We start from the raw sequence: 22,484 nt of genomic DNA on the forward strand, positions 1-22,484 counted from the left end.
TGGAATAGTTTGCCGTTTCCTTCTCCAGTGGATTAAGGCAAGCAGGGTTAAATGATTTACCCAGGGTCATATAGCTAGTAAGTGTCTGAGGTGCCAGATTTGAATTCAGGAAGATGAGTCTTCCTAACTTCCCATTGTTTTAGTTGTTGTCTCTGTGCAGATGACCATTATGGTTCAATCAGAATTACTAACTTTCTTTTATTTTCAACTGACTGTCCTGGAGACATCTCAAATTCAACATGTCCAAACTCATTATTTCTTCCCTCCTCTTGCCCATTCCCAGATTTCGTGTCCCCTGTTTCTATCAAGGACAGCCAAGTGGCATAGTCAATAGAGCACCAGGCCTGGAGTCAGGAAGACTCATCTTCTTGAGTTCTAATGTGGCCTTAGACCATTCCTAGCTGCGTGAACAACAAGAAGTCTAACCACTTCGTTTTATGTATGGGGAAGCTGAGGTCTGGAGAGGTCTTTTCTTGTTTTGTTTTTCTTGGTGTTCTCTCCACAAAGATACTGGAATAGTTTGCCGTTTCCTTCTCCAGTGGATTAAGGCAAGCAGGGTTAAATGATTTACCCAGGGTCATATAGCTAGTAAGTGTCTGAGGTGCCAGATTTGAATTCAGGAAGATGAGTCTTCCTAACTTCCCATTGTTTTAGTTGTTGTCTCTGTGCAGATGACCATTATGGTTCAATCAGAATTACTAACTTTCTTTTATTTTCAACTGACTGTCCTGGAGACATCTCAAATTCAACATGTCCAAACTCATTATTTCTTCCCTCCTCTTGCCCATTCCCAGATTTCGTGTCCCCTGTTTCTATCAAGGACAGCCAAGTGGCATAGTCAATAGAGCACCAGGCCTGGAGTCAGGAAGACTCATCTTCTTGAGTTCAAATGTGGCCTTAGACCATTCCTAGCTGCGTGACCCTGGGCAAGTCACTTAACCCTGTTTGCCTCAGGTCCTCATCTGTAAAATGAGCTGGAGAAGGAAATGGCAAACCCCTAAATGGGGTCATAAAGAGCTAGACATGACTGAAAAATGACTGAACAACATCTCTATTGAAGACATTATCTTTTTAGTCACTAGTTTACAATCAGTGTCCTTCCCGCCTTCTCAATTTCTTTCACCCCACATATCCAAACTTTACTGCTTCTTTCTTTACAGAATCTCACATTCATCCTTCTTCTCCCCTCATACTTTAATTCAGGCCCTTATTCCTCAACTGGACCGTTGCACTGGCCTGCTACAGTGGTTTCCCTGCCTCACATCTCTCCCCACTAATCTATATGGTGCCATCACACAGCTGTGAAAGTGGTTTCCCTTCAGTATAGATCTATCTGACCATGTCACTCCTCTACTCACTAAACTCCAGTGGCTCCCTACTGCTTCCAGGATCAAATATAAAATCCTCTGTTTGGTTCTTAAAGCTCTTTACAATCTAGCCCAACTTATCTTTTTAGTTCTGTTATAATTTACTCCCCTTTCTGTAACCTATGGTAAAAGACCAAACTGGCCTTTCTCTTCCTTACACAAAGTCATTGTACTGCTGGCTGTTCTCCATGCTTAGAATGCACTGTCTCTTCACCTCCATCCCATTGAGTCCCTCACTCTCTTCAGGACAGTCCAAGAACCATTTTCTATACCCCCTGGGGTACGTGTATCCCAAAGGGGTATGAGAAGCTTGTTCAAGGAGTTAAAGGGATTATTTAGTGAAAAATTATATATCCTATTGAAATTATTTAATCCCTTTATTCCTTAAGTGCATAGTAAATTCTAGAATTTATTTACTTTCCCTATTGAATAAAGGGTAACAAGTTTTTTGAAGGAACCAAGGAATACAGAAACTGAAAAAGTTGGAAATCCTTGTTCTACACAAAGTTTTTCCTGATCCTTACAACTATTAATGCCTTTCCTTCCTAAGTACCATGTATTTATTTTGTGTAGTTTTATTATACATATGTTTACATACATACATATTGTTATAATTGCATACATATTGTCTCTCTCCCCCTCATCAAATATAAGCTCATTTAGATAGAACTTGTTGGGGTTTTTTTGTCCTTAGTTCCTAGCACAGTGCCCAGCACATAGTAGGTACTTAATAAATGTTTTGGAGACAGAAATGACAAACCATCCCAGTATCTTTGCCCAGAAAACCCCAAATGGGGTCCTGAAGAGTCAGACTTGACTAATCAATTAAAAACAACAGCAAATGTTTATTGAATGATTGACTCCTAGTCCGCAGTATTTTCCAATATAACACTCTGCTGTAGTGTCCAGTGTATTTTCTTCCTTACCTTTTGTGCTGAGGGCTCTCTGAAAGCTGAGATCATCTTAGAAATCATCTAGTCCACTGCCTCATTTGATAAGCTGGTACTCAGAGGCTTAGAAAGTTTATTTGACTTTCCTAAGTGTCACACAAATAATAAACAGCAGAGCTGAAATTTGAATCTAGGCCCTTTGATTTGAAATCCCATACTCAGCCCTTTCCCCCAGAACCTAGAAAGGGAATTTAAATAAGAATAGCTCACATCTATAATGTTTTAAGGTTTTCAAAGCACTTCCTTACAACTCTAGTTAAGGCCTATTGTGCAAATGTTGCCAGTTTACAGACCCGAAAATGGCTTAGAGGAATATAACTTTTTCAGAATCTTATAACTGGTAAGATGTGGAATTCCAACCCATTTCTTCTGACTTCTAGCCAGGTGCTTGTTACCCATCAAAGGAACCTGACTGCTAAAAAACTTCAAACCACCTTTTAAACCATGTTCTCTATTAGCCTTTTTTTTTGCTGGTGAAAGGAAAAAGATACATGTTATCAAACAAGTGAATTGTTTCCCTTTGTTAAAAATCTCTTAGAGCTCGTAGCATGTTAGAAAGAATGCTGAGCTTAAGAGTCTGAAGACCTGCATTTGAATACCAGCTCTGCGTTTTATTACCTTTGTGACTGGCCAAACCATTTCAAATCTCTGGGCCTCAGTTTTTCATCTGTAAAATAAGGGGATCGAATTTGATGGTCTTTCAAGTTCTAAGACCAGTTGCCTGCATTGTTATTAAAACAAGAGTTTATTTAAAAACATTTAAGAAGGTAGTTAAAAAAAAAGAACAAGCATTTATGTTACTTGATCCTCATAACAACTCTGAGGTGGGTGCTTTTATTATCTCCCTTTTACAGTTGAGGAAACTGAGTCAGACACTTGCCCAGAGTCACATAGCTGCTAAGTGTCTGAGGCCACATATGGGCCCCGAGCTCTATTTGCTGGGTCACCTACCTGATGCTAGATAGTAAAGATTTTTCAGTGTCTCTAGACTAGGCCTGTACAACCTGCTGCCCAAGGGCCACTTATGGCAGGTCAAAGGATTTTGGCTGGCCTTCGAAAAATGTAGAGAAAAACATCCTTTGTATATAGAGGAAATCCTTTGGCATGCTGCAAGTGCCCCAGTCCACAGGTTATGTGGGCCCGCTCTAGACCAGTGCATCGAAGGGTCATGGAAGTAAAAGCTGGGGGAAAAAAACAAAACCTTAATATGCTCCATGCCTCTCATTTTAGAGATGAGGAAACTGAATCTTTGGTAAAGTCTGTCTGTCTGTCTGTCTACTGTCTGTCTGTCTCTCTTCTTCTCCCCCCCAATCAGTGCGGACATGTTTATATTCATGAATTTGAGGAATGCTGCTGTAAAAAGATGGTGATGGTGGTTATTTTCAAAAAAGTTCATGATACTGGTTTTGTAGATATAGTTGGTTCACTCTGTTTCGATTTTAAAGTCTCAAAATAGAAAATATTTGAATGTTCTGTAGTTTCTAGCTTTTAAATAGAAGCCTCGTTTTGATCTGTAATACCTTGTGATCTTTGAAGGAAAGGTGATAGAGAAGAACTATAAATTATTGCGTTGAGTTGTTTCAGGTTAAGATGAATTTTAGGAATAAGCATATCTTATGAACTTTATGATATTTTAAAAGTTAAGAAACTTCTTCAAGTGTTTTATTAGATACTTAGCATTATATAGCAATATAAGTAACTGGACTTGCTCAGTAACTATTTACATTTAAATTAATTTCAGTACTTAATGTGTCAATCCTTTTTCAGTCTCTTCTAGAAATCTTCTGTTAATTCTAATCCACTCTTCCTCATATCAAACCTAAACTTGAGTTTTTACAACTTATACCAATTGCTTTTAGTTCTTCTTTCTTCAGCATACTAATAGAACAAATCTAATCCCTCTTCCACTTGATAGCTCTTTAAGTACTTGAACCAATCAAGGGCCCTCCTCATTCTTCCCAAAATCTTCTCTTTTTTAGGCTAAACATCCTGTTTCTTCATCCCATCTTCACTGGAAATCATCTTATGACCCTTCACCATTCTGGTTACTGTACTCTTGAATTTATCAGACTATCAATTTCTTTCTTAAATCTGACTCAGAACTGAACACAGGGCAGAGTATGTAGTGGGACTGTTATATTTCTAGTGCTTTTCATTGCCTCTTTTAATGGAGCCTAAGATTATGTTAGCTTTTGGTTGGTTGCTCTGACACTCTATAGACTTATATTGATCTACTAGTTTACCGACGCTCCAAGGTCTTTTTCAGATGACTTGTCTTGTCATGCTTCCTCCATCTTGAATTCCTGAAGCTGTGAGATTTTTTAAAGTTTTTTTTAATCATTATGAACTTGACAACATGAACATTTCCTTATACGAAAAACAGAAAGAGAATTGTATATGAAACCCTGAACATCTTGGCTTTTAAAAAATGTTTATCAAATTTAATATAACATTGCTCTGTTATATGTATCCCCTTCTTAATTTCCTTCTGCTCTGTTCTATGTATTTTTAAAAATGTTTTATGGATGCTCTTTTCTTTTTGTTATGATTATCATTACCCCACTCTTAAGTCTCCCGAGGAAAAAGAGAAAAATCCTTCCTTGTAATAATTATCGCAAAGCAAAAGAAAGAAATCCAAACATTGTCCATATCTGAAAACATCTGACTCATTCTGCAGCTTTGGCCATCATCTCTTTACCAAGAAGCATTATTCTTTATCACTCTTTGGATTTGTGATTGGTCATTGCATTGCTCATAGGTCTTAAGTCTTTCACATTTGTTTTCCTTTACAATGTTGTTGTCATTGTATGAGTTGTTCGCCTGTTTCTAGTTGTTGTACTCTGCATAAAACTCACAAGTCCTTGAATGTTTTTCTGAAGTCACACATTTCATCTTTTCTTATAGCGCAAAAAGGCAGTGCAGTATAGTGGTACAGCCAGAGCGCTGGCTCTGGAGTCAAGACTTGGGTTCAAATTCCTCCTCTTCCTCTCATACACCAACCTCCTCACTTTGCCTTTGATCTTTTAAGAAAGGGCTTCCAGCATTTCTCCATTATAGATAATTCTAGCACTTGTTCTTAGATGGAAACTATCAAATTAGGAATCAGTCATTTATTCCTACACTTTTTAAAAATAAAATTTTGATATCTTTGTTTTTACATCAACTAAATTTCCCCCTGTATTCCTGTGCCTTCCGTAGTCAGTCCATTTAAGAAAGAATTTATTTTTAAAAAGTAAAAGAAAAGAAAAATAAATATAAAAAACCAGTCAACACAGTGAAATATCTGACAACATATGCAATGTTCAAGCTCTGTAAAGGAGTTGCATCCTAAATATAATAGAATACTGTCTGATTTAAGAGAATGTTTGTGGATTGTGCTTTCAAATCTTAATTCTCCTATGGTTTGTTTTTTTATTGAATTAGATCCAGTCCAGTTTTGTTTAGCACTTAGATGTTAGTGCTAATTTTGAGGCCATTTAAGAAAGAGTCACTTAAATTCTGGTAATGAACACTTAATATGCACTATGAGTTCCCTGTTATTTTAGGTCTTCAAGCAGAGGCTGAATGACATATTGAAAGTATAATAAAAGGATTTTATGCATTGGTAAGGGGTGGAATGGATCCCTTTCTAGGGAACTTGTCAGTATTTCTCCAAACACCTAGTCTCTGTATATACAAGGTAGTTGAAAAAGGACCAAAAAGAGATGATTTGCTTACACTAAGCTTGTATGTTCAGAGGCTTTCACTTACCCACTCCTTCAGGAGGTTTTGGTTTACAGAACTGATTCTAATGGATGTATTTGGAAGAGATTATAGGATATTTTTCCTGCATCATCACCTAATGTAATTTTTAAATGGAGTTTTAATTGTATTTCCCTTGAAAACTTCTGAATTGTTCCTTTTACTTTATTGGCATTAAAACAATCGTTTGGGTTATTTTTGGTGCACTTGCTTTGTTTTTTGGATTATTTTTAATTATTATAATTGTCCAGAGGGCAAAGGGTTTTAAAAGTTTTCTAGATTTAGGTAATACAGATGCCAACATGTAGATTGCTATAAATATGTGAAATTTGTCTTAATTTACCTGTACCTTTATTTTGATAATGAAAATACTATTATACAGATCGCCCTACCTTTAGTAGTAGTTTAAAACTACACTAAGATTTTTGGAATATGCTTTGTTTTAAATTGAGCCAGTGACCATCATTCTCTTCAGGCCATATTTGAACTAGAAAGCGTCATTAATTTTTAGTCCACTGTAAATAATTTATTTGTCCACAAGCCTTTTTTAGCATTGTTCTTTTTTTATTTTACCCATCAACAAATAAAATATTGAGTGCCTGTTGTCACACTGTATGACCCCTGAGCTTCTTTCTAATCCTTAGTCTGTATATTAGGCATTGTGTTCTGGAGTTTCAACGAACTTTTATACTACTTGGATCACAAACAAACTTTTCCTAAAGAAGCCTGGGGTGGGGTAAATAATCAAATAATTACTTGGCAAAAACTCTTAAAAGAAAAAGAACAAAACAGGTCTCTTGGGAATTTTAAGAATCCTTTAAGAGTCTGCTTTTATTAACTTCCTTTGCTGCTTTAATCTCTCTTGCTCTCTTCTATCTCTTTATTTTAAATTTTGATATTTGTTATTTCCAAATGGTTTTCGTTTTTAAAATGACAAAATAAAATTTGCTGTCAAGAAATATTTTTGTACTATAGAATATCCTTCCTTTTCTTTCACCCTCTCTTTTGTTGATGAATGGAGTAACTGTAGAGCCATGAACCCCATAGTTATGTGCAAGAACACTTTAATTCAGATAATTTCAAAATGACTAATTTTTAATGATAACATTTCTGAGTTATGCAATCGAGAAAACTATATTATATGCTTACATTACAATTATCCTTTTTAGAGAACATCTTTAGAAGTTTGTGGGGTTTTTTTAATAGTCGGCTATGCAAATACTTTAAATTATTCAGTTAGCCTATTCTTTAGTCTCTCTATAATATCCTTGACAACCAACTTCTGCTTTAACTAAAGACTTCTAGTGATTGGGAACTCACCACCCCTTGAGTCATGCCATTTTTGCTATTGGACCGCTTTAGTTGTTAGGAAAAATTTCTCCTGTTTGTCCAGGCCTGTCATTAGTCTTGCCTAGACTAATCTGCAACTGTTCTTCTGTTGCAACTGTTAGATCTCTTTGTGAGGTTAAGTGAATTGTTCAGGCTCTTATAACCAGTGAAAGGCAAGACTTGAACACTATTCTTCCAGACTGAGGGCTGCATTTACTACTTACTACTAGTGCTGGCTCTCAGTTCTTCCTTTGGTAGAGCCAAATATGCTTCTTTTTTGCTTCAGACCACTTCTTTGGTCCTCCCTCTGGCCTCTCAGATAAAGCAAAGTGAATCTCATCCCTTTTCCACGAGATAAGCCATCAAATATTTAAAGATTAGCAAGACTCCACCTCAAAGACCTCCCCTATCCAGATCCAGATCCTCCTCCAGTTTCTTCAGTCTTAGGACAGTAGCTTCTAATTCATTTCAATTTAATAGCTCTTTGAGCCCTAACCAGAAGATCAGGATCTACTGGTAAAACCTGAGACCTAGCTTGGTTGCTCTCCAAACCATTTGTTGGTATCCCACCCTCTTTCTTGACATTTGCCAGGATTCCTTGCAAGCTGGAAAAGGGCCTGATCTCAGGCTTCTCTGAAAGCCTTAGCTAACAGTACTTTCTGCAGCTCCCAGTAATTCTTTATGTTCCTCAGTTACTCCAATGACCGTGTATGGGTTGGCCAATGAATATTGTCTGGCCATTTTTATGACTGTTCTACATTAAAGATTCTTTTTATTATACATTTTCATGTTTCAGTACATTGTTATGTACTGATAAGTTCTACATATCTGAATTTTCTAGAATACTGAATATAATCTCGTAAAGTGATCAGATTTTTTTATTTGAACTGTTTTTGCTGGAAAATATGGAAAATATGAACATTTCCATGTAAAGGAATAGAAAAAGATTACAAATGAAACTGAACGAATCTATTAGCTTGTTTTTTAAAGTGTTTATTAAATATAACATGTTAGTACCAACATTGTCCTGAATGTCTGTGTCCCATTCTAAACTCCCTTCTTTCTTCTATGTATTTTTGAGTGTTTTACTAGCTATTGTTTCTTTGTTTTCTTTTTTTGTATTACCATCATTTCTTCCCTTCCTCCTACACAATTCTCCCCTAAAAAATAAAAGCCCTTCATTGCAACAAATAAGCATAGTCAAGGAAAACATATCCATACATGGACCATGTTCGAAAATGTCTCTTTTTGCACCTCTAGTCCATCATCTCTGTGCCAAGAGGTAGGAAGCATGTTTTTTGTTCAGTTATTTTTCAGTTGTGTCTGACTCTTCATGACCCCATTTGGGATTTTCTTGGCAAAGGTACTGGCATGGTTTGCCACTGATTTCTGTGACTCATTTTACAGATGAGGAACTGAGGCAGACAGGGTGAAGTGACTTGCCCAGGGTCACACTTCTACTAAGTGTTTGAGGTCAGATTTGAACTCTGAAGGATAAGTGTTCCTGACTCAGGGCCCCAACACTCTATCCACTTTGCCATCTAGCTGCCCAGTTTTGGGTCTAAAGTTTCTAAACTGAGAGTTAAAAGGTTCTGATTGAGGGCCTGATCATTTGAAGTTTTAACAGAGTAACTATTAATTGTTCTTTGCCGTTTCAGTTATCTCTGTGTAGTCAGTTTGGAGGAGAAAAGTAGCTTTGCACATTACAGATACTTTTTGTGTAATTCTGTTGTCTTTGATTTTCTGATTGCTTTCATAAGCTGTTAAGTTTTAAGGGAACTGATTTATAATGTCATTCATAAATCAATATGTGTATATTTTTAAAATCACTGATGAGGTGTTATATGAAATTAAAGATAAAGTAAGTCAGCTTTTCAGACACCCAAAATCAAGTATTTGTAGCTATAAATTGCATCAGTAATTTAACTCTGAAAATAGAGGCTATCATTCTCTGAACTTTTTATTTTGTGAATCCAGTTCCTTATTGACCTTTGTGACATTTAAATGATCTACAGAATTTTGGTGTAATATAGCAGTTTATTGAAAATAAGATTATCCTTAAGCATAGTGGCTTAGGTTATGATATAAGGTAAAACATAAGCTTCAGTACTACCATCAGTGGCCACTTTCCCCCAAATCAGCAACTCAGATAAATCAGGAATAACTTAATTTAGACCAGTTGGATGTTTTCAGAGTGGTGCTTGTTTTTTTTAAGTTTGGCTTAATGCACGTGGAATTATAGTAGTGCCAGAAAAACCAGGTGTAGATATTTTCCATTCATTTTAAGTACACAGATTTGCCTTAAGAGCTAAGAAAAAACAATTTTTTAAACACTGTTGTTCAAGAAAATATTATTGGGAAAAATATCATGTAATTCAGCTTAGTTTATTCCATATGACAGAGAAATTTCATTTATTGGACTGGACAGTTCAGTTAGTTGTGGAATATGTAAGTTTTGGGAAATAGTTAAACCACTTATGGTCTTATATTCATGAGCTGGTAGAGCTAAAATGGGTGTGAGAAGGCCTCGGATATAGCCCCTTCTAGCTAAGGACATGAGGCTTGAAAGAGGAGAAGTGACTGACCCAAGTTTACACAGTAAATAACTGAGCCAGGATTTCAACTTGGGTTTTCTAAATATACATTCAATCCTGTTTCCACTAAACTGTGATGCTCTTGAGTTGGGTCTTGTGAAATTCTCTACTATAAACTTTAAAAATAGAAGTAGAAACTTAATGGTCTTTCCGGAATTCCAGCACCTAGCACAGTGTCTTGCATTATCATGTAGGTGCTTATATCAGTCTTAAACAAAAATGGCAGTGAAACTTGTTTACTTGCTCCTAAATTTTATTCTTCTTTCTCTGTTACCCTGTCATTAGGAGAATAAGATAGAACTATGCACTTGTAAGACAAGTACTTGGCTCTTGCCACTTAGCCATGGCAGTGCTGCTCCTGGGAAAGAGAAGACTCAAGTAAGGTATAAGTACAGAGTACTTAGATTTGGATAATAAGGAACTCTTTTTCTTTCCGCCTCAGTTTCCAAATCCTTTCTGAAACATAGCTCAATACTTGTTGACTGGGGTAGGGAATTTGGAGTACCCAGCTGACATACCTTTAGCTGTTTGGAAGTTCATTGAGCTGGCAGTGAAAGATCTATACATAGGCTAAAGAAGAGTGATAGAAACCTCAAATCTTAATTATATAAAGCATGTGAAGCAATCATTGTGAATATGTTTTATGACTTTTCATTTATAGTTTCAGGCTAACAGTAAGGATTCCTTTAGATTTGTAAGGATTACAATAGACTGCTTAGGAAAAAAAATGAATCACTAAGTATCTGTCTTTACTGTTATACTCATATGAGAAGCAGTGGGGGGCAAAACCAGTTTAAAGAAAGCTTAGTGAGACATCCAAGTAGGCAGTCAGTTCATGAGCATTTAAGGTTGAAAATAGAAGTAAAAGAAGAGAAAGAAAAATGGAAAATATCTGCAAAGATTTTTTTTAATATAAGAAATCTTTTAATATCAAAGATAGTAGAGGAATCACATTTAGACACTAACATTATAGTCCGATAAGCATCTCAAACTCAGTAAGTCCAAAACAGAACTCTTGCCCCTGAAATCCACTGCCTTGAATTTACCTGTTTCTATCAAGGTCACCACCATTCTTGGAGTCATCCAGGTTTGAAACCTCAAAGAAGTCCTTTACTCCTCATTCTCCCCCTCACCCCACAAATCTAATTAGTTGCCAGGTCTTGTCAATTTTACCTCCATAATACTTCCTGCATTTGCCACCTTCCTGACACTCAACACAACCACCACCCTGATTCAGGTGCTCATCGCCTCTCACCTGGACTACAATATCATCAGTACCTACCATAATGCTGGGGAAATAGTAGGTGTTTAATAAATGCTTATTGATTGATTGTTTATCAAGGATGAAAACTGATTCATGTTTAAAAAGACAGAAACTGCAAATTGGAAGTGCTTTACAAAGGGACCCCACACCATCAAATATTTTTAAAAAGTAATAGTGATTTTGGTTGGTATTAAGCATGGCCTTGGAAAAAACTAGGCACCCAGAGTTTTGTCTCTTTAACTCTTTCCTAATAACATATTTACATTTGTCTTAAAATATAATCAGCTCATTTGATAATAAGATCATTACACTGAAGTTTGTAAGCCACTGTTTTAGAGTTCTAAATGGGTCTGCTCTGAACACACAGAGTAATGCCATGTGTAGATTGATTTAGCAAGACTAGGAAGGCTGTCTTCAAAATTTTGCTTAGTAGCAGCCCATGCCTCTAGCACTCTACTTGGTGGTAATGTTAAAGGGTGAGCAAAACTGGTAAGGCGTTATGTGTAATATCACTTTTAACCTTTTTATATTTATCAGTTTTTTGTGTGATTTTTTTCCTCCTTAAGAATGAAATAATTGCTGACAAAATTTCTAAATTTCTTTATATAATAAATTGATTAGGGATATTCTTAAATGAAGTCATCCTCTAAGTATCATCAACTTAATCATTTCAAGGGAGGAAAGAAGTATTATGATTATGTATATTGTTGCATGTGATAGGAACATTGGAGGAATGGAGGAAATGGTAGATAAATAATTGAATAGATTGTAAGACAGCTTTTGCATGTTACTAAATCTGTCACTGTGAAATGCATTTCAGGATGATGTGAGACATAAGGTTCATCTCAATACTTTTGGATTCTTCAAAGATGGGTCCATGGTGGTCAACGTCAGTAGCCTCTCAGTGAAGGGAAATGAAGACACCACTGCAACGGTAGGTATATTTTACTCTGATTTTAAGAGGTTTGCTCTTTCTTCCCCCATTAAATTACACTGCTGAAGAAAATGGAAGAAATTAAGGTGGATGAAAATAATATTACCTTATCAGATACTGAAAGATTTTATCTTTAAAATTAATATTTGATTGTTAATTCTTGTGTAGTTTTAAAACTCATGATTTTACATGCATGAGGATCTTCTTTCTTACAGAATGAATACTAAGAAAATCTTGTATGTAAAGTCAGAGAGAGGAAAGGGAGTGGACATCATAAAATCATATGGTTGTTTACCTCTTATTATCTGTATTTTCTTCCTTCTAGATTGGTTTCAGCTTGGACCGAACAAAGAATGATGGATTCTCCTCTTACCTGGTAAATGCAAAGTTTATCTGATCCTGTGTAGTTTTTCAACATTATTGTAATGGTAATGGACAAGAGTTATTATATTAATTCATGTCACTGAGAGTAGTTGATTGCTTTTACTTGGTGATATACTTGAACACCATTGTGATGATATTCAGTCTTTGAATCTGAGATTATGCTAATTTTTGTATCTTGGAAACTTTTTTCTTTTTTTTTTTAAACTGTTTTCTAGTATTAAGATTATGTGTATTTGGATGTTCCCTTTTCAGGATGAAGATATGGATTACTGTATCTTCAACAAAATGCAGTCCATTTCTGTTACACTGCTGATTCTGGATTTCTCAAGTCATCTGTAAGTCATTCTCTTGAAAATTTCACAGTTCTCTTCTGACATGGAGTTGAGAGGCTCATCATGATAGCAAAATATGTGCTGATTTTCACGAATTAAGTGAACAAGGGGATATTTCTTCATCCATGTCGAATCTAAGATAGGCAGTCCAACTACTCACAGTTAAAGGTATGGAAAAATTAAAGGTATTCCCACCAAGAATGGTACTTGACAAAAAGTCACTACACAGGAGTTTTGCCATCAACATTGTACCTTCTCCCGAGGTTTCAAAATTTAATAAATTTAAAAATTTTAATTTAAAATTTTAAAAATGGCTCCTTTCTGCAAAAAAAAAAATTGAAGGTACCTGCTGCTTGTAACAGTTTATATTATCATTCAAGTTGATTGATTTCTGTAGAAGCCTCCCAAGCCCTCTCAGTAGTTTTTAGTTATCATTAAGAGCTTTACTTCTTGATCTTTTTTCTTGGTCTGGTATAATTAGAACATGAGTTCCTGGAGGGCAGGAACTTAATTTGTTTTCATTTTTACTCCTTAGTGTCTAGTGCAGGGGTGGGGAACCTTTGGTCTTGAGGCACCTAGTCTATTGCAGTGCTCTGCATACAGTACTTAATATTTTTGTTGAATTTGATATCTCATTGGTCAATCAACAAATATTTGTTAAGTACCTCCTATGCGCCAGCCATTGTGCAAGGTGCTGAGGATTCAAGTACAAAGAATGAAACAATGCCTACTCCAAATGAGCTTACATTCTAATGGAGAAAACAATAAATGCAAATAAAATATGCATAGCATAAATATAAAACCTAATGTATATGTGTAAATGTGTATTTGGGTATGTGTGTTTATATGCGCAAAAAGTAGTTAAATACAAGATAACTATAGGAGGGAGAACACTAGCACCCAGAGGGATCAGGAATGGCTTCATGGAAAAGATGGTGTCTGAGCTGCATTTTAAAGGGAGAGAGAGACTTTTTAGTTAGAGATAAGGAGAGAGTACAGTCCAAGGAGGGGGGAATGGCAAGTTAAAAGACATGGAGACAGGAGAGGGATCATCATAAATGAGGAACAGAGAAAAGGCCAGTCTGACTGGATTGAAGCTTGTAAATGGGAGGGTAATGTCCAGTGAGTCTGGAAAGATCAGTGGGGACAGGTTGTGAAGGGCTTTAAAAACTAAACAGAGGAGTTTCTGTTTGATCTTAGAGGCAATAGGGAGCCACTGGAGTTGATTGAGTAGGGGAGTCACATGATTAGATTTGTGCTAAAGGAAAATTACCTTAGAGTCAATATGTAGGATGAACTGGAGTGGTGAGAGATTCAAGGTAAATAAACTAATTAGGAGGCTGTTGTAGTAATCTAGGTGGGACTTAATGAGGGCCTAAACTGGGGACATACACATTTGGGTAGAGAGAAGGGAACTGATGTGAGAGATACTGTAAATGTAGAAATGACAAGATTTGGTAACTCACTGGTTAGTGAAGGAGAGTAAGGCATGAAGAATAACACCTCACTTTTGAACCTGAGATACTGAAGGAGGTGATGCCTTCAACAGAAATAGAGAAGCTTGGAAAAAGGGAGAACTTAGGGGGAAAGATAATGAGTTCAGTTTTAAGCATGTTGAGTTTAAGATGTCTCTAGGATATCTTGGTTGAAATATTTAGTAGGTAATTAGTGATACAGACTGGGGCTAGATATAAAGGTCTATGAGTCATCTCCATAAAGAGATATTAAAGCTGTGGGAGAAGATTACCAAGAAAGAGTATAATGATGCAAAGAAGTGGACCCAGGACAGAACTTTGGGAGTCACCTACAGTTAGGGGGTGTGATGTGGGTGATGAAGCAGCAAAGGAGACCAAGGACAAATTCATGTTAATCTCAGCTAGGCCCATAACTGGCGGGGATGCATTGTCATCAGAAGGGAGTCAAGTTTCTGTGTTGGCTAATAGACGGAAAGAATGTGAGAGATGAAGGGGTCCAGGTTAAAGGGGAGTTTGTTTGCTATGGAATAGGAATGCCAGAGGGCACAGTGGAAGGGGGTGGGCTTGGTTGGATTAGGACATGTTTGGGGTCAGGTTATGGAGAATGGGAATGAGAGAAACATGAGGAAGGAGCAGGGAACAATTTTCTTCTAAATGGGTGTTGATTAATTATTACAGAGAGAGGGAGAGAAACAGGAGAAATCATATTGTGCCAAGAGATAGAGCTGAAATGACAAATTTCACTTAACTTTCCACATAACACATTTATGGGGACAAATTATATACCTGAAAATATTGCATCTTAGGATTGAAGTTAAAAGCTTCTGGGGATTTTCTTGGAATTATTTTTTAAACTAGTGTCAAAATAAAGTCTCCACCAGAAGCTGGCAGCAACTTACCAAAAATCGTCTTCAGCAAGAGTGAGAAAATCCTTGGTGAAAATCTGGAACCAAGTCTTAAAAGTCCATCAGGAAATAATCAGACTCTTGAAAAACAAGGTAATCTTTCATATTCAGCTTCCAGTGTGAATATCTTTGTTTAAAAGTATTTCTAAAATGAGCACAGCTTCCTATCCACATCATATGTTCATATATCATTCCGTATGTGAAATATCTTTTCTCCCTGTTTTCTTTCCAAGACTATAGCGTCCTCTTTCTCCTTGAAGTCTTAATTATAAGCATGTAAAAACTTGATTCTTACTGAGGGGTAGGGGGTGGATTATGTATATTTTTGGTTAATTTGCATATGTAATCATCTTGTCTCTTTTGCTTATTATTTCTGCTCATCTGTATCAATACATCTATATTGAATATATAATTACTTTGCAAAGACTTTTAGTATGTCTAACATAAAGGATAGTGCCATATACCTAAGTGCACTAAATACATATAAGTTGTTGATGAAAATGATGATGACTTTAACTTGTTACTAACCCTTTTATGAAATAATTTCCATAATTTCCCACATCCACATTTGCCTTAAGAATTATTGGTGCGGGCTCTGAGGAGATAGAAGTAACAAAACATGTGATGGCCTTAACATGTTTTTAATTACTTAACACTAGACAAGGAGCTGTCTCATGAAATAATATGATGTGTCGAAACTGAATCTTGTTTTATATTGTAATTGTAACATATTGTAAATGCTTCTGCTTCTAGAAGGTGAAAAGTCTGCACAAAGTGGAGAGAATTCAAAGGTAGGATAATCAGTTAATCAGTAAATCCGTTTTTGTAAACAAATTTGATTCTATAGCATAGAATTTTAGAACTTGAAAGTTCTTCAGAGGTCATTGAATACAGTTCCTTCATCTTGCAGTTGAGGGAATTCATCCAGATTGGGGAAGTGGCCTGCCTTGGGTCACACAGCTGATGGGTAGAGAAGCAGTTTGAGCAGTGGTTAGACTCAAGGAATTGGAGTCAGGAAGACCTGATTTCTAATTCTGCCTCAGTTCCTTATTAGCTTTGTGACCCTGGGCAAGACCTTGTTCAGCCTTAGTTTCCTCATCTGTAAAATAGGGATAATAATAGCACCTACTTCACAGAAGATCAAATTGTGAGGATCAAACGAGATAATGTATATAAAATTCTTTGCAAACCTTAAGCACTAAATAAATCTTACTTATTTTTGTTGTTATTATAATAATAATATTTGTAACCTAGGTCTCCTAACTCTTAGGACAATGCTTTTTAGGACAACTTTATGCAAAGAAACTAATGATCATTACTTCAGATTCTGAGAATTCTTGTTAGTGTCTATATATGGTGTTTTTTACATATCTATAATTGATCCTCAGAAAGTGTTGAACATCTATTATATGTGCTCGCCAAGATGAGAGGTGGAGAAGATGATGATCTCTTTATACTAAAGAAGTTCACATTCTGATGTCAGCTAGATTAGGCACCAGAGTATTTAGAAATATTTTTCAGGAAATCGACGTGAATTCTGCCATATGGTCCTACTTGTTGTTCCACACCCCATGCTTCTCCTACATTTGTGCGTTTGCACACTGCTGTACCTCATGCATGGAATGCTCTCCTTCTTTAGCTGCAACCTTTCATAAGACTTAGCTCAAAGACCACCTTCTCCTAGAAGCCTTTCCTGGCTGCCAGCTCCTCCCCTCCAGCCACTAAAGCCTTCGCCTCCAAAGTTCTCTGCCAACTACTTTGCATGTATCTTGTACATAGGGGATAGACACTGAACCTGTTATTTTCTTGGTCTTGGGATCTCTCTGGATGAGGGAGATCCCTGTACCAATTAAGGTTGGTACCTTAGAGTCTTAGATTATTGCCTAGCACATTGAGAGGATGAGACACTTGGCCACAATCACACAGCCAGTATGCTTTAGAGACGAACAAGAACCCAGGTCTGCGTGGTCCCGAGCCCAGCTCTGTCCACAGCACTACGCTGCCTCTCTTGTTTGCACCTCTTTATTACCTTCACCTAAGCCTTTGGGCTTTAGTTCAATGTCTGGCATAATAGTGATCAATTAATAAATGCTGAATGATTGAATTCTCTCTTGGGGAACTTTATGGGACGGACAATCAAATAATTACAAAGGATTTTTGAGGGCTTGGGGTAGGTGAGATAAAAAGGAAAGAACTGTTTTTATTTAAACATTATATTTAATTTGCTGCTACCAGCCTGAAGTGACTTATTATGTCATTTAGGTATCAGGAGAGAATTCTTATCCTATTCATATTAATGAAGGGGCAGTTTCATTTCAGGTAGGTGTTCTCTTTGAATTAATTTTTTCTGCTTTGTAAACATTTTGTGGGAGTTAACTTTAGAATCTCATGGGTGGTTTTAAAGTTTTTTAAGATTTTATTAGAGCTTTTTATGGTTACATCACATTTCTGAATATATCCTCCCATTCCATCCGATGAATCATCCCCCATAACAAAATTATGTGGGCTTTTTTTGTTATTTGTTTTTAAAGGCGTGGGGAAAGCAACTCAGCACAAACTACTGAGTGGATGATTTTTTTTTTTTAGTCAGTTGACTCAGTTAAGGTGATTGACAAGTTAAGTGACTTGCCCACGGTCACACAACTAGTAAATGTCTGAGGCTGGATTTGAACTCAGGTCCTCCTGACTCCAGCGCTGGTACTCTATCAACTGTACCACATAACCTGCCCCAATGATTAATTTTTTTTAAAGCACTTGCACTTCTAAAATAAAAGGATCACAGTATCATATCGTCAGTATGGTCAAAATTTGGAGCACATTAGAGATTTTTTTTTAAGTCTCCCCTTTTATAGTAAAGGAATTTTGTTGTTGTTCAATTGTTTCACTTATGTCTGACCCTTTGTGATCACATTTGAAGTTTTCTTGGTAAAGATACTGGTGTAATAAGAGATGTTACTTTAAAACAAGTGTGAGAAAGTGTAGGAATTTATTAATTTCTTACAAGTATATGGTTATGGAAGCAGATTGGTGGCATGGTGAATAGAGAGGCATGTTGGACTTAGAATTAGGAAGACTTGAGTTCTAATCCTGCCTCAGAAACTCGTAAGTTGTTTGATTCCCCAGGAAGGTCACTAACCCCTCATCCTTAGTTTCCTCACTAATAAAACAGAGAAAAGAACACCAAAAAATAAATAAATAATTTAAAAAATAAGACTATCTATCTTATAGGGTTGTTGGAAGATCAGGTGCAAGAACATCTGTAAAATGCTTTGCAAATCTTAGCTTATTCTATCATAGGATCTTAAGATCATTGGTTCATAGCTGAAAGGAACATTAGAGGCCTCTCTTATGACTGAGGAAACTGAGGCACAAAAGTTAAATGATTTATGTATAAGTGTTAGCTGTTAATAACTTTTGGCTTTGGGTTTTACTGAATTTGGGTTGCTGCATAAAGATACTTTGTTTCCCTTGGCCTCATAAAAAAAGGTGGGGACTGTAAGTTTGGCAGCCTGCCAGAGACCCATGCCTTACTTGAACCTCACTTTCTTTAGGGATTTAAAGTGGTGACCACTGAAATGCACCTCCTTAATGCAACTACTGTTTTAACTCTTTCTGTCAGCCCTGCCAGCTAGCCCTTTGGATCTGGGGACCAGTCTAGGAAACTGAGGCTTCATATAATTTGAGATTATTGAGCTGGACATTTTTGTTTGTGGAGTTCTTGTTTTTCCCACTGTTAAGAGTGATTTTAAAAATATTCTACTACCAGTTTAGCCAGTATGTGACATAGCAGATTGATAATGATACTTACTGTGCTTTCATTCTTCCATTCAGTTCCCAGATATCCTTTTAAATCTCAAGCACATTTATACTTTTCAAATGTGTACTACTAAAACTAAAAACCTAGAAATGTGTGTGTTTAGAAGAGACTTTGTGTCAGGATATGAAGAGGCGGTTTGCAGATGAAGAAACTAAAGCTATCTATAGCCATATGAAAAAATGCTCTAAATCATTATTGATTAGAGAAATGCAAATTAAAACAACTCTGAGGCACCACCTTACTTATCAGGTTGGCTAATATGACAGAAAAGGAAAATGATAAATGTTGGAAAAGATGTGGGATAATTAGAACACTAATGCATTGTTGATGGAGTTATGAACTGATCCAACCATTCTGTAGAGCAATTTGGAACTATGCCCAAAGGGCTGTTAAAACTGTGCTTTAAACTATAAAACTTTGTCCAGCAATGCCACTACTAGGTCCGTATCCCAAAAAGATCATAAAAAGGGAAAAGGATCCACATGTACAAAAATATTTATAGCAGCTCTTTTTGTAATGGCCAGGAATTGGAAATTGAGGGGATGCCCATCAATTGGGGAATGGCTGAACAAGTATGGGAATGTAGTGGAATACTATTGTTCTATAAGAAATAATGAGCAGGCAGATTTCAGAAAAACCTGGAAAGACTTATATGAACTGATGCTGAGTGAAGTGAGCAGAACCAGGAGAACATTGTGCACAACAGCAGCAACATTGTGCAGTGATTAACTGTAGTAGACTTAGCTCTTCTCAACAATACAATGATCCAAGACAACTCCAAAAGACTCATGATGGAAAATGCTATCCACATCCAGAGAAGGAACTATGGAGTCTGACTGCAGATTAAAGCAGACTATTTTCTCTTTTTTTTGTTGTTTGTTTTTCCTTTCTTGTGGTTCTTCCCTTTTGTTTTGATTCTTCTTTCACAACATGAGTGATATGGAGATATGTTTTAAATGATTGTATATGTATACATATACATTGTATACATGTATGATCTATATCAGATTGCTTGCTCTCTTGGGGAGGGAAGGAAGGGAGGGAGAAAAATTTTACAAAACCTAAAATTTTACCAAAATGAATGTTGAAAACTATCTTTACAGGTAATGGGAAAAAAATACTATTTGGGGAAAAAAAAAAGAACTTGTTAACTGTTTTTACCTGTAAAGCTTCTAATCCTTGTAGAACAAGGAAAGACATTTGTTTATACTCTGCCCGAGCAGTCATTAAGTTTAAGTAGGATGTTTTTGTTCTTTTTCCTTGTAATATTCATAATTTTATTTTAAAAATAGACCATGTATATTCAGGTCAGTTTGAATACACTCTCCTTTTCCTTTCTGTTTCTAGTTTTTCTTCAATATCAGTACCAGTGACCAGGAAGGTCTCTATAGCCTTTATTTCCACAAATGTCTTGTCAGTGACATTCAGACCAGTGATGAGTTGTCTTTCAGCCTTGATGTGAGTATTCCAGGGTTGATGGCCAAAGGACTTTGTGAACCATGGAAAATATGAGATACTTTTATAGTTATCATATCCCTACCTATGGTCAGCTCTGGGTTATTCCAACTGGCAAGATGAAAAAGATTCGCATTTAAAGCTTCTTCCTAACTAGTATACAAAAGTAGTAGAGGCTTTATTAATGAAGAAATTGAAAAGTGAATTAGAGTCTGCCTTGTAGATCTCAGATCCTTAAATTCCTCTTTAAGTATAGCTCTAGATTTTCAGAGATAAGAGGAGGTATCACTTTTGAGTAAATCAGGATGCTCATCTCCGGTTTGTTTTCAGATTGAGATCACAGAGAAGAATCCTGACAGTTACCTCTCTGCTGGGGAAATTCCTCTCCCAAAGCTCTATGTTTCCATGGCATTTTTCTTCTTCCTTTCTGGGACCATCTGGATTCATATCCTTCGAAAACGGAGGTAAGTCTTCAAGCTTCTGGGAAGGCCCCAATTCAGGGCAGCAGCTGACACTGGTATGTTTACATCTTCCTTGCAAACTTCCTAAATTGAAAGAAACCTCAACAGTTTTTCCTCATTTCCTTCCTCCATTTGAAATAGATTATGGGAAGGTATATAATAGAGCAATTCTCTGAGGGGTTTTAATTTTTTTATTTTAATTTTTTTTCCCCTTGCATCAGCAGTTTGCTTAATAGTGTTTGTGTATTTCCTATATTTTAAAAGCAAACTAAAATATTTAATAAAATCTAGGTAACACAGATTTCTTCTGAAATAGCTGAAATAGCAGAGATATTACATTATATAGGACTCGGTGATGCCAGCCGTGAAATGCAAGCATCATTTCAGATCACAGCTGCTGTGAATTCTCTTCGTTGATCCAAGGGAAGACTTGTTAAATGAAGATAGTTCTTCAAAGCTTATTTACTTGGCTCCTTTCCTCAATTCTGTAGCCCCTGCTGTTAGAACTTCCTTAATGTGTTTCTCACAGGAATACAGCTGCATATGTGCAGTAACATTGTTTAATTTTGTCCACATGTCCCTAAGTAACCAGCTGAAATGAGAGTATTGGTTTTCAGTTAGAGAGTTTAAGCAACGATTGTTGCTTTAAAGTCTATAAACTAGGTAGATTATGGTATGTGAATGCGTTGGATGTTTGCGCTTCTTCCTGAGATGATTCTAAGTATGGGTGTTTTGGTGTATTACTGATGAAATGGAATCCTCTCCAGAAGCCAGAACTTTGTGGGGCCATTTTAACTGCTCAGTAATTATCTGCTTCCCCTTTGTATTTTCGAATCATTTCTTTTCTAATGCTCAGTGCAGTGTTTCATTTCTTTGTATTTAGTTATAATCAGTTAACTAGAAAACATTTATTAAGCACCTGCTATGTGACAGGTGCTGTGCTAAGTGCTGGGGGTACAAAAAGAAGCAAAGAACAGTACCTGCCCTCAAGGAGTTTATGATCTTAACAGGAGACTATGCAAACAAATATATACAAAGCAAGCTATATTCAGGCTCTATAGGAGATAATTAACAAGGGGAAAGCATTAGAATTAAGAGGAGTTGGGAAAGGATTTCTATAGAAGATAAGATTTTGGTTGGAACTAAAGGAAGCCAGGGAAGTCAGTAGGAGAAGGTAAGGAAGGAGAACATTCCAGCCGTTGGGGACAGCCAGACAAAATACATGGAGCCAAGAGATGGGGAGTCTTATTTGAGGAACAACCAGGAGACCAGTGTCACTGGATCAAAGAATAGGTGGCAGAAAGTAAGGTATATGAATACTGGAAAGATAGGAAGAGCCTGGGTTATGAAGGGCTTTGAATGCCAAACAGATCACTTTGTATTTGATCCTGAAATAGGAGAGCCTCTGGAGTTAATTATATTGAGTAGGGGTTGTGTTTGTATATGACTTTATCAGACCTGAACTTTGGGAACAAT

The 22,484-nt window shown here is 36.5% G+C and overlaps 1 protein-coding gene across 1 annotated transcript in view; it reads left to right on the forward strand.

Annotated features, from left to right (window-relative positions):
• Window positions 1–22,484, forward strand: part of GPR107 (G protein-coupled receptor 107) — a 90,606-nt gene that overhangs the window by 2,407 nt on the left and 65,715 nt on the right. The window contains exons 2-9 of the mRNA XM_036749044.1: window positions 12,066–12,179; window positions 12,505–12,555; window positions 12,816–12,898; window positions 15,229–15,368; window positions 16,029–16,066; window positions 17,538–17,594; window positions 20,440–20,550; window positions 20,878–21,011. Coding sequence (XP_036604939.1) covers window positions 12,066–12,179; window positions 12,505–12,555; window positions 12,816–12,898; window positions 15,229–15,368; window positions 16,029–16,066; window positions 17,538–17,594; window positions 20,440–20,550; window positions 20,878–21,011 — 728 coding nt within the window. The remainder of the gene's footprint in view (window positions 1–12,065; window positions 12,180–12,504; window positions 12,556–12,815; window positions 12,899–15,228; window positions 15,369–16,028; window positions 16,067–17,537; window positions 17,595–20,439; window positions 20,551–20,877; window positions 21,012–22,484) is intronic.

The sequence above is a fragment of the Trichosurus vulpecula genome, chromosome 3, assembly GCF_011100635.1.
Source record: "Trichosurus vulpecula isolate mTriVul1 chromosome 3, mTriVul1.pri, whole genome shotgun sequence".
Taxonomy (NCBI): domain Eukaryota; kingdom Metazoa; phylum Chordata; class Mammalia; order Diprotodontia; family Phalangeridae; genus Trichosurus; species Trichosurus vulpecula.